This window comes from Epinephelus fuscoguttatus, linkage group LG18 (genome assembly GCF_011397635.1).
Source record: "Epinephelus fuscoguttatus linkage group LG18, E.fuscoguttatus.final_Chr_v1".
NCBI lineage: Eukaryota > Metazoa > Chordata > Actinopteri > Perciformes > Serranidae > Epinephelus > Epinephelus fuscoguttatus.
Window position 1 is genome coordinate 23183667 of NC_064769.1, and position 13376 is coordinate 23197042.

Below are 13376 nucleotides of genomic sequence, written 5' to 3' on the forward strand. Positions count from 1 at the left end.
TTGGGTTGTCATTTACTCCTGACTGAATTTAAGGTTCTCATGAAAACCTCAAAGGTCGACATTTTATTTAACTCCAGTATTGTGCTCATGACAATGTGTGAAACACTTGTTATGGAGATTATGCAAGGAAATTGCTCAACTTCAGCAAACACTGAAATGAAGAGACTCAGAGAACCACGGAGAAAAGTTACAGCCAGGGGGATTACTTTAATTGCAGAATACAACTCAACAACACAGGTTGTAGAAAACAAAGGATGCAGCAGAAAACAGCCCCGCTCTTCCAACTTTCAAACACCTTCATACTATTTTAGTGAGTGGGTCTCTGTTCGTTTGTGTGCGTGTGTGTGCATCCATGTGCAGACAGATCTGGGTGTGTGACCTAATTTCCTGGAAATGATTGTGCAAAAATTACTCTGGGACCTAAGTGTTCTGCCAGGTTTGATTTCCTGGAACTGATTGCACAAGAATTACTCAAAATTACAAAAACAACTCCTTTAAAGGAGTCCCTCCTAGTAGCTCCAAAGTTCAACAACTCAAAAACAACTTCTTATATGGAGTCGTTCCTATTGCGAAATCTGGTCAACTGTTTCTCAGACCTTTTGCAACTGACATTATTTTCGCCTTTGATATAGAATAATGCATTATCTGCCTCTACATGTCTTAATTTTGAGCAGATTTTGACAACCATTTTCAAATTAGGGGTTTTATGCAAACAGAGTTATCAACATTACCAACCATAATACATGACAATACACAGCTCAGAGAAATGCTGCAGACAAAAAAAGAACTGGTAGGCAGGATGAAAACGTTGATGCATTTACAAAATACAAAAAAAACAAAAAAAAACAAATTAAAGATCACACACACAAAAAAAGACAACACCCGAGTTGGCAAGACGTGTTGGGAGTTTTTTTAAGTGTGTTTTTCAACGTGCTATTATTCTGTGGCTCCTCACTTCTCTGAGTTCCTGTGAATTTAAACCATGAGCCATGAGAACTGAATTGTCTCCTATATGTTTTCTGAAATACAAGGCTACTTGCCTGTATGTGATTTCATGTGCCTTGTTAAATGGGACCCCTTAAAGTATCTTTTACCGCAGGTCTTGCAAAGGTACGGCTTCTCACCGGTGTGGGCTCTTCTTCTGTGGATTAACAAGGTACTGCTCTGTCCAAAATCTTTTCCACAGGTTTTGCAAGAATACGGCTTCTCACCTGTGTGGACTCTCATGTGGACTAATACATGACTACTACACCTGAAGTTTTTTCCACATGTCTTGCAAGAATATGGCTTCTCACCTGTGTGGATTCTTGCATGAGCTTTCAAATTTGTTGCCCAAGAGAATCTTTTCCCACATGTGCTGCAAGAATACGGCTTCTCACTTGTGTGGGTTGTCAGGTGTTCTTTCAAGACAGTTCTAAGCCTGAAAGCTTTCCCACATGTGTCGCACTGAAACGGCTTCTCTCCTGTGTGGGTTCTCATGTGGCATATCAACTGATTCTTATATCGGAAATCTTTTCCACATGTTTTGCAACAATACGGCTTCTCTCCTGTGTGGACTCTGTTATGAACATTCAGAGTTGACATAAGACTGAATGTTTTCCCACAGGTGTTGCAACAATACGGCTTCTCACCTGTGTGGATTCTTTTATGAATGTTTAGAGCTGACATATGACTGAATGTTTTCCCACATGTTTTGCAACAATATGGCTTCTCACCTGTGTGGGTTCTCATGTGGCAAATCAACTGATTCTTATATCGGAAATCTTTTCCACATGTGTTGCAACAATACGGCTTCTCACCTGTGTGGACTCTTTTATGAACGTTCAGAGTTGACATTCGACTGAATGTTTTCCCACATGTGTTACAACAATACGGCTTCTGTCCTGTGTGGATTCTCAGGTGTTTATTAAATGCAGACTTAGACTTGAAACTTTTCCCACAAGTGTCACATTTAAACGACTTCTCTCCTGTGTGGTATGTCAGGTGTTGTTTCAAGTCAGTTCTAAGCATGAAAGCTTTCCCACATGTGTCGCACTGAAATGGCGTCTCTCCTGTGTGGAATTTCATGTGGCAAATTAAGTAACTCTTATATCGGAAATCTTTTCCACATGTTTTGCAACAATACGGCTTCTCACCTGTGTGAATCCTTTTATGAACGTCCAGACTTGACATATACTTGAATGTTTTCCCACATGTTTTGCAACAATACGGCTTCTCTCTTGTGTGGATTATCAGGTGTGCATCTAAACGAGACTTAAAGTTGAAACTTTTCCCACAAGTGTCACATTTAAATGGCTTCTCACCTGTGTGGATTCTTTTATGAACGTTTAGAGCTGACATATGACTGAATGTTTTCCCACATGTGTTACAATAATACGGCTTCTCTCCTGTGTGGATTCTCTGGTGTCTATCAAATTGAGACTTAAACTTGAAAGCTTTCCCACAAGTGTCACATTTAAAAGGTGTTTTACCTGTGTGAGTATTATGATCAATCTCTGATAAGTTGGGGTTGTCTACACGCTTAGTGTGACGTCGACTCTGTTGTTCTGGCTCTGCTTCTCCTCTTGATGTTGAGTCTCCTTCCTCATCTTCACTCTCAGCTCCATGAGAGCTGTGACAGAGGAGCTGCTGCTCACTTTCCTCATCACTACGAGTCACTAGAAAGGTCTCAGTCTCCTGCTTCACTTCAAGCTGCTCTCCCTCCTGACTGCTGCACACTTCCTCCTCTTCCTCTTTAATCTGTGGAGGCTCTGGCTCCTCTTGGTCCACACTGGAGCTCCTCTCCTCAATACAGAGCTGCTGCTCAGCGACAACCTCCTCCTCCTTACACACATCTTGCTGTGGGAGCTCTGGAGGGACACACAACAAAAGGAACACATACTACTCTGATGGCAAACAAGAAAATGCTCACATGCGACCTGGTTTAATAAATATTAGTCTTCTCTTTTGTGGTATTAAAATAATAAAGTGATACTCACCTGTCCTGTATAACCTTACTTCCGGTTTCCAAGCTATATCCAACAGTCTGCGCTGACGGTCGATCTCTTTCTCGTACTCGACGATAGTTTTCTCAAAAACTCCCAATATTTCTTCAGCAGCAGCAGTTAGTCTCTCGCTGACAAACCCTCTCAAATACTCAACTGTAGACATTATTGCTTCATTACAATTACAGTCACTCCAACTTTTCCTCATGGACAAACCTGCTTAAATTCCCTCGCGACTGGTGCGTTTCTGTAGCCGTTTCTCAATATGTGCTCTGGACTTCAGTGTTGCCAGATCTCGCGAGACAAATAAGCAACCAGATCTGTGAAAACGGGTTTACAATCCGTGGGGACGGATTTTAAACTGTGGGTACAGATTGTCAGTTTACATCCATGTGGACAGATAAGTAAACTGTGCGCAGTTTTGCAAAACTATACCCACGGTACACAGTTTATTTATTTTTCTCCCCCCTGAGCTTCAGGACAATGACCACAAGAGGGAGATAAATCACCTTTTAACATTATTTAACATTAGAAAACAGATGGGATATCAAATATAGACTGATGTACCAAGTACATTATATACACAGTAAACCTCTGATAATAAATTTGCACACACAAATAAATATCATCCCGAATTCACAAATTCTTTATTTATTCTTGCTTTTTATGCATTTAACTTTTTCTTTTAGTTACAGGACTGACGTTGTCCTAACCAGAAAAAAAAAAACACATTGCCCTGATCTGCCTCTGATTGGCTACTACTCGTTGCCATCATGGTCAGAGCCAATTAGAAGCAGGATGCGGGTGGGAAAAAACTCTGCTGTCTGCTGTGTGTATGGGGAAAGGGGAGGGACAGAGGAAACAGGCAAGACAAACTATCCTACGTTTAAATAACATATCGAAAATATCTGCTTGACAACTTATTATGGAGCTGGGAACAAGCCAACATTTTGCCACATTTAGCTTCAAACAATGTTTAAAAAAGTGTCGTGAATTTTTTAATGTCACCTTTTACCACATTTACAGCAATATCTAAATGCTAAATCTAAATCTAAATGTTAAATCTAAGTGCTAAATCTAAATGTTAAATGTTAAATCTAAATGCTAAATCTAAATCTAAATGTTAAATCTAAATATTAAATCTAAATGTTATATCTAAATACTAAATCTAAATGTTAAATGTTAAATCTAAATGTTCTGGGTGAAACTAAATATTTAGCTAATATGCAAATTCACACTGCCGGTCACCGGAAGTACCAAAATAAAAGCTCGAGATGGTCAGACTGTGTTTATAGAATCAAATAACGAATTAAAACCAACTTATCGGGGGAAATGAACACTTGAACATACATTAGCATGATAATAACTACCTAAAATAACAAAAAACATGTTTGGAAAAATTTTATTTGACGTGTACTTTGAGTTGTTCGTGTCCCTTTGGAGGGAATCCCTTTGTTGTTTACAAATACTTCTAGGTAGAAAACCAGCACATTTTAGCTACATATATATATGAATATCTCACATTTTTCACGTCACTGTATCACCGCTTAGACTAATCTGGTGTTTGTAAAATCTATAAACACAATGATTGAACAAACATTACTATTTCTGTGTGCACGTTTTGAAATTAAAAACATGGTTATCGTAAATTAGAGGGGCTAACCGTTAGCTGTTCGCCCCGTTAGCAGCGTCTGTAATGACTCATTAACTCTAAACGGTCCATGAAAAAAAATATTTTTTCCAGCGGATGTCTTAGTTTCTTAGTCTTAGTTTCATGTTGTATCCGACAACTGGAGGCTTTTAACAGATGATGTCCTGGTGTTACCTTTGCTGCTACCACACATCACAACACAAAACTGCTTTGCTGCTTTAGATTTAGATTTAAGATTTAGATTTAGATTTAGATTTAATATTTAGATTTAACATTTAGATTTAGATTTAGCATTTAGATTTAATATTTAGATTTAACATTTAGATTTAGATTTAATATTTAGATTTTAACATTTAACATTTAGGTGCCACATTTAATATTTAGATTTAACTATTTAATATATTTCTAAGTTAACAAATATTGCTGTAAATGTGGTAAAAGGTGACGTTAAAAAATTCACGACACTTTTTTAAACATTGTTTGAAGCTAAATGTGGCAAAATGTTGATGTTATTTTCAGTATGAGCCACTTTACAAATGGCACCCCATAAGAAACAAGCCCAAAAAAAACGCGACCCTCGACTACCAATATTTGTAAGTCACTTTACAGAACAAGCCCAAAGTCGCTTATAATAAGCGGACTTGGCAACACTGCTGGACTTGTGTTTTTGTGAACTTGTGACACCAGTCACAGCCCAACTACTGTTCCAATTCAAAGTTCACATCTAGCCAAGTTTAGTCCAAATTCCCGGATGTGTTCTCCCATGCCCCTTTTACCGGGGATGCATCGGAGCAGACTTGTGTGGACTTCACACAGCCAGGTATCCCAGCATGCATTTCGCAACAATCATAGGAAAATGGCAAGTGAGGGAAAGGCGCACAATTTTAAGTCGTAATTATGTTATGGTATGGTACCGATATGTTGTTTTGTCAGGGAATGTAGTGTTTTCATGCGTAGTATAAACTTCAGACCCCTGGTCGATGTATTAATATAGAGCCCACTTAAATGTGAGGTCCGCTAGATGACAGCGGTGTCAGCGCTCATAGATAGGCTAATAAACATGTGTGTATGAGCGCTCAGGCTGCCCCACTGAGAGCAGCCTCTCTCGGGTAGTCCTTTTAAATTTGACGCTGATATCTCTGTAGTGGTTAAATATGAAATGTAATTCATTTGGGGAATGTCTAATGGGCAACATTCAGTCTCAGTATATAAGATATATTCTTATATTATTAAATATTGTAACATTGTTAATTTAATTGTTCTTTGTATGTATTCTTTTGCTTATTTATGTGTTTTTACCATTCAATAATGATTTTAAGAATTTATTGTAAGTTATTTATTGTATTTAAAGATTAATTGTATTTATAGTAGTATTTATTCAACAGCATTTTAAATACTGATTATCTGATATAAATCGTATACCTGATGTCTGAAGTGTGGCTGAATAAAGTTTTCCTCTTAACATCTGACCTGTTTGATCCCATTTATATTTGTGACAGACTAAATGAGAAACTGCTGTCACTACAATCCAGTACAGTTCATTAGCACCACAATCTACAACTCAACACTTCAATATAATGTTAGACTTAATACAATATTAAACTGCTTTTGTTTTTTTTCTAGGTGTACCAAGTAAACCGTCAAGTCTCCATAAAAATGTAGACAGAAAGCATAATGATGAGTGAAATGCAGTGATGGACAGTAACTATTTACTCAAGTAGCTACTGGGATGACATCAGCTACATTGGGCCATCAGGTAAAATGGACCATTTAAGGTTTGAGCGTCTCAGCTCTTTAAAAGTTAACAGCCAATGAATGCAAATGATTTCAAACTGCTGCCGCAACAGTACTTGACATGTAAAAATTGATTTGATTGGTCTATAGTTGCTATGGTGGGTGGGGCAAAGCCTCATATTGAGACTGCTCCAGAGAACTGCATGGTGAGTGCCCTGACATACTAAATCTTAACTGTCAATGATAAGGTTGATAATTCAATAAAAAACAAATGTACATATATAAATAATGATGTATAATACACATCCTGATGGCCTCCATCAGATATAATGCTAATGTTTTGCTAAATAAAATTATTTTTGATGAAAAAGCATTTTTTGTTAGTGGCCCAATTTACCTTAATGTGTTCAGGTAAATTGGGCCACACATTTCAGCTAAAATGAGCCACGTTCTGAGTTGAGTTTTAGCAAATATTTTGATGGTTCCTCTTATTAAAAAGTAGTAATATAAAAATATATTATTATATTATTGTATATTACAGGCCTCTTCACATTTTCCTTTGTAATTATGTATGTGTGTGTTAGCTCTGGTCCAGGGCGCATCGTGAGCTAGCTCTCACTAGCTAGTGCTCAGTGTCACACACACACACACACACACACACACACACACACACACACACACACACACACGAGAAAGGGAAAGGTGAAAGAGGCATGTACTGTAGCCTAGAAGTGATAGTGGAAGATGGTTAAGTAAAGTAACATTAAACTATAATTACAGTATGGCAAACAAGAAGGAACAGAGAGCAACGGAGAGGAGGAGAAAGGAAGAGAGAGGAAAAAGAAAGGATGTTTAATGTATTTAAATGTAATGTTCTATTGTGTTATGTGTGTTGATATTAAAGATAATTTGATTATATTATGAAAAATGACTGTTTCACTTTGCAGTTTGAGTGGCCCATTTTAGCTGATCGGGTGGCCCATTTTACCTGAACACTGCGCATCTCAAAAATGGGGGACAGCTGATGTTTCAACAGCTGTAGGGTCTTAACAATTATATTTTATAACATAAATTCAACACAAAAACATTAAAAACACTCATTATTAATCACAGGAACACAATCAAATGTCATACATTGTTTTTTCTTAGTTTTCCAAGTGATTAACCAAAAAGTGGCCCAATTTAGCTGATATCACCCTACTTAAGTACAATTTGATGTACTTGTACTTTGGGTATTTCCATTTTGTGCTACTTTATACTTAGAGGGAAATACTGTACATTCTACTCAAGCTACATTTATTTGACAGCTAGTTACTTTTTAGTTTGTTTTATATGTTGTAAGTTTCATATTTACAAGTTAATGTGCGTTGTTATAGATGGCTAGTACACTAGTGAAAGGTGTTAAAATTAGTTCTACCATGACAACATTTAAATGCTGCTTGCACGGAGCCTACGTGTAAACTGATCAATTAATACTCAATACATATTCATGTATGATGATTACAACACTTGAAATTGGGTCACTCTGCATAATGAGTACTTCTAACTTTTCATTTTAAGTAGGGCCTAGGCCTACATTTTGCTGACAATACCCATAAAGGCTACTTTTACTCAAGTCAGATTTGCAGCACTTTTACTTGTGACTGAGTTTTTGTTCTTTGTTGTGATATTACTACTTTTCCTGGGTACTCTGTCCACAACTGGACAAACATACCAAACAATAGAGACATGCAAGCATAGCACGTCTCATCCTCATCCTCCACCTCATTCTCTGCTGTCTTTCTCGGATCTGCCTCCTCAGCTGGGCAGCCTCCTCCTCAGCCTGCAGGTACAGCAATCCTGCTGCAATAACTGCACCAAGATGCCTTCTCTGATCCATGTCCATTGTTGATTTTTGATTTCCATCTCGCCAATGCTCACGATCACAATAACCACCAACTCTCCACAAACTTTTCCCCCCGCACCTGACTTTTCATTATAATCAGAAGCCAGGTGCGGGAATTGGATATAGATTAAATATGATCAGAAGCCACCTGCGGGGAAAAGTCACCTCATCCCGTTCTTGGGAAGTTCGGGCTCTCGCGTGGACTTGCCAAGTCCGAACTTGCCACGTCCACACGTCCGAACTGCTGAACTTGGCCCAATTCCAATCCGGCCCCTAAAGACTCAAGCCCTGAACCCTCACTGACTTAAGTGACGTCAGCTGTAAGTGATTGAGTGTGAGAGTCTGAAAGGGCTCCGGATGCTACAAATAGGAATGGGACAGCACTTATCCCCCTCTCTACAAAATGTTGTTGACACTGGCGGCTCTGGGTGTGATCATTTATCGGTTATTGTCAGCATATATTCCAAACACAAAGAATATATATATATATAGAGAGAGAGAGAGAGAGAGAGAGAGAGAGAGATATGACTTCATGTGTGTTTATGTACCATCTTAAATCCTTGTTAATGTAATGTTTCATTGTTTATCTATCTGTTTTTTCGCTCTCCTTCCATAACGTTACCATTTGCATATCTGCCGACCGTGTTTTCGGGATTTTTTTACAACACTTTCAGGGTTCCGAGGGCAACTCCTGTATTTGACGTCACAACGCTATGAACTGTGGGCAATTTCCTTACCGTAAGTCCGCATCGATGCTGACCTACGGTAAGGGGGCATAAAGGGCTCACTCACTGACTCACTGACTTGACAACTTGACAATGGGATAGCCCTCACACACTCACGCACTTCACATGAACACGCCTCTAAATCAGTGAGTCTGTAAGGGATCGGATTGGAATTGGGCCCTTGAGTATTGAGAAACACTTACTATAATTTACTTCCACTGGTGTTACACCATTAAGTTCCGACATTAGAGCATCTATTGTCTTTTCTTCTGTTCCGCCTCTAATTGTCGGCCTTTTTACAGAACATGATTTTATTGCAGAGACGCGTTGTCTCAACATCATTCATGTGAACTCACTTAATTTTTGTCCTCATCAAATCAAAGTGGAAAATGTGTTGTAAATTTTTTACTTCCGCCGGATGTTGCACTGATAAGTTCCAACTGTGGGGCGTAGGCTATGTTGTTTTTTCGTTCCCCCTTTAATTGTTTAAAACCAAACCAGCATCAGTGCAGAGACGAGTTGTCCGAATATAATTTGTTGAACTCAGCAGAGGAACTGTCGCCACTTAACTTCATGTCCCCATCAAATCCTGAACGTGTAAACTACACAAAGTAGTCAAGGTGTCTCAACTTTGAGCACTTTTTGACACCCACACGCAAATTATGACATTTACATACAAGTTTCATGACAATAAACTCATCAACATGACCAGCCAATACAATATACAATTAAGAGAAATGCAGCTGCTGCAAACATAAATAAATAAATAACATTTTAAAAAGGAGGGAAAAGGACTCCCTGTAAGATGAAAACATTGTTGATCCAACACTAGAGGGTTTTTTAATTGAAATCATCAACATACAAAGCTTTTCTAACTCTCAGACCTGGAGACACTGTGCTGGAAAAACCTGATTCACTTTTCTGGTCTTGTCCTTCTGTTCAGACTCTCTAAAGGAATTCGCAACAATCATTTCAAAAAATTTGATTTTAAGATAAGAGACAAGATAAAATTGGATACAACAAAACAAGACAAGATATAAGCTAAGTTAAGATAAGATAAGAGATAAGCTGAGCTAAAATGAGATTGGATAAGATGAGATAAGAGAAGAGAAGAGAAGAGAAGAGAAGAGAAGAGAAGAGAAGAGACAATCTAAGCTAAGCTAACCTAAACTAAGATTGGATAACCGATAAACTGAGCTAAGCTTACCCAAGCTTAGTTTAACTAAGCTCAGCTAAGATATTATTTAAGAGATGAGCCAAGCTAAGCTAAGTGAAACTAAGATAAGATAAGGTTAGTTAAGGTAAGATGAGCAAAGTTAAACTAAAATAGGCTTGGATAAGAGATAAGCGAAGATAGGTTTAGCTAAGATAAGATTGGATAACAGATAAACTGAGCTAGGCTTACCCAAGCTAAGCTAAACTAAGCTAAGATTGGATAAGATATGATAAGATAGGCAACAGTAACAGAGCAGAGGCTTCCTGCTGTAGTTAAACTAAGCATAGGAGCTGTTGGGTTGTCATTTGCTCCCCTGACTGAATTTAAGGTCCTCATCAAAACCTCAAAGGTGGAAATTTTATTTAACTCCAGTACTGTGCTCATGACAATGTGTGAAACACTTGTTATGGAGTGTCTTAATTTTGAGCAGCTTTTGGCACCCATTTGCAAATTAGGGGTTTTATGCAAATAGAGTTACCAACATTACCAACCATAATACATGACAATACACAGCTCAGAGAAATGCTGCAGACAAAAAAAGAACTGGTAGGCAGGATGAAAACATAAGTGATCCAACACCTCTAGAGGGTTTATTATTGTTAAATCATCACAGTACAAAGCTTTAGTGTTTGGATACATAGATGAGTTAAAAAAAGAGAACACATGTCTTTGGGCACAGATCATTATTATTCATTCACTTTTCATTACTACTGTATAAGCTGATCTGTTGACAGCACCATGGAGTACATCATCTACAGTTTAGTTTGTAGTCAGCTGTGGCGTTGATGCATTTACAAAATACCAAAAAAATATCAAAATAAATGTAGCAGACAAAAAAAAAACAAGAACTGAGTTAGCATGACGTGTCAAGAGGTGTTTTAAGTGTGTTTTTCAAAGTGCTATTATTCTGTGGCTCCTCACTTCCCTGAGTTCCTGTGAATTTAAACCATGAGCCATGAGAACTGAATTGTCTCCTACATGTTTTCTGAAATACAAGGCTACTTGCCTGTATGTGATTTCATGTGCCTTGTTAAATGGGACCCATCAAAGTATCTTTTCCCGCAGATCTTGCAAAGGTACGGCTTCTCACCGGTGTGGGCTCTTCTTGTGTGGACTAACAAGGCACTGCTCTGTCCAAAATCTTTTCCACAGGTTTTGCAAGAATACGGCTTCTCACCTGTGTGGACTCTCATGTGGACTAACAAATGATAACTGCGTCCAAAATCTTTTCCACATGTTTTGCAAGAATACAGCTTCTCACCTGTGTGGATTCTTGCATGAGCTTTCAAATCTGCTGTCCGAGAGAATGTTTTCCAACATGTGCCGCAAGAATATGGCTTCTTACTTGTGTGGGTTGTCAGGTGTTGTTTCAAGACAGGTCTGTGCATGAAAGCTTTCCCACATGTCTCACATTTAAACGGCTTCTCTCCTGTGTGGGTTCTCATGTGGAAAATCAAGTGACTCTTGTATCGGAAATCTCTTCCACATGTGTTGCAACAATACGGCTTCTCACCTGTGTGGACTCTTTTATGAACGTTTAGATTTGACAAAAGACTGAATGTTTTCCCACATGTCTTACAACAATACGGCTTCTCTCCTGTGTGGATTCTCTGGTGTCTATCAAATTGAGACTTACACTTGAAACTTTTCCCACAAGTGTCACATTTAAAAGGTGTTCTACCTGTGTGAGTATTATGATCAATCTCTGATAAGTTGGGGTTGTCTACACGCTTAGTGTGACTTCTGCGCTTGTGACGTCGACTCTGTTGTTCTGGCTCTGCTTCTCCTCTTGATGTTGAGTCTCCTTGCTCGTCTCCTTCCTCATCTTCACTCTCAGCTCCATGAGAGCTGTGACAGAGGAGCTGCTGCTCACTTTCCTCATCACTACGAGTCACTAGAAAGGTCTCAGTCTCTTGCTTCACTTCAAGCTGCTCTCCCTCCTGACTGCTGCACACTTCCTCCTCTTCCTCTTTAATCTGTGGAGGCTCTGGCTCCTCTTGGTCCACACTGGAGCTCCTCTCCTCAATACAGAGCTGCTGCTCAGCGACAACCTCCTCCTCCTTACACACATCTTGCTGTGGGAGCTCTGGAGGGACACACAACAAAAGGAACACATACTACTCTGATAGAAAACAAGAAAATGCTCACATGCGACCTGGTTTTATAAATATTAGTCTTCTCTTTTGTGGTATTAAAATAATAAAGTGATACTCACCTGTCCTGTATAACCTTACTTCCGGTTTCCAAACTATATCCAACAGTCTGCGCTGACGGTCGATCTCTTTCTCGTACTCGACGATAGTTTTCTCAAAAACTCCCAATATTTCTTCAGCAGCAGCAGTTAGTCTCTCGCTGACAAACCCTCTCAAATACTCAACTGAAGACATTGTTGCTTTGTCACAATTACAGTCACTCCAACTTTTCCTCATGGACAAACCTGCTTAAATTCCCTCGCGACCGGTATGTTTCTGTTGTTTACTTCCGCTGGTGTTACACCATTAAGTTCCGACAGTAGAGCGTCTATTGTCTTTTCTTCTGTTCCGCCTCCATTTGTCGGCCCTTTTAGAGAACATTATTTTATTGCAGAGTCGAGTTGTCTCATTATCGTTGGTGTGAACTCAGCATAGTTACATACTTTTTTTTTGTTCTCATCAAATCAAAGTGAAAAATGTGTAAAATACACAAAGTAGTCAAGGTGTCTCAACTTTGAGCACTTTTTGACAGCCACTCGCAAATTATGACATTTACATACAAGTTTCATGACAATAAACTCATCAACATGACCAGCCAATACAATATATAATTAGGAGAAATGCCACTGCTGCAAACATAAATGAATAAAACATTCAGTTTTAAAAAGGAGGGAAAAGGACTCGCTGTAAGATGAAAACATTGTTGATCCAACACTAGAGGGTTTGTTAATTGAAATCATCAACATACAAAGCTTTTCTAACTCTCAGACCTGGAGACACTGTGCTGGAAAAACCTGATTCACTTTTTCATCATGCCCAAACAGATGTTTAAGCAAACTGTCATCCAGCTATGCTGCTGGAAGGAATGTGGAGAAATCATGGTTGACCATGTCCATATTTTCTGGTCTTGTCCTTCTGTTCAGACTCTCTGAAAGGAATTAGCAACAATCATTTCAAAAACTTTGATTTTAAGACAAGAGACAAGATAA

General features: G+C 38.7%; 1 protein-coding gene and 1 pseudogene across 1 annotated transcript; both read right to left on the minus strand.

Moving 5' to 3' along the window:
• LOC125878551 (uncharacterized) overlaps positions 1–13376 on the minus strand; it is a 69638-nt pseudogene that overhangs the window by 25780 nt on the left and 30482 nt on the right.
• LOC125906349 (zinc finger protein 791-like) lies at positions 198–12676 on the minus strand. Its single transcript, XM_049604963.1, has 4 exons — positions 12411–12676; positions 11202–12281; positions 2979–3200; positions 198–2849 (listed from the first exon to the last, which is right to left on the minus strand). Exons 1-4 carry the CDS (start codon positions 12622–12624, stop codon positions 1033–1035), a joined length of 3333 nt encoding a protein of 1110 aa, XP_049460920.1. The 5' UTR covers positions 12625–12676; the 3' UTR covers positions 198–1032.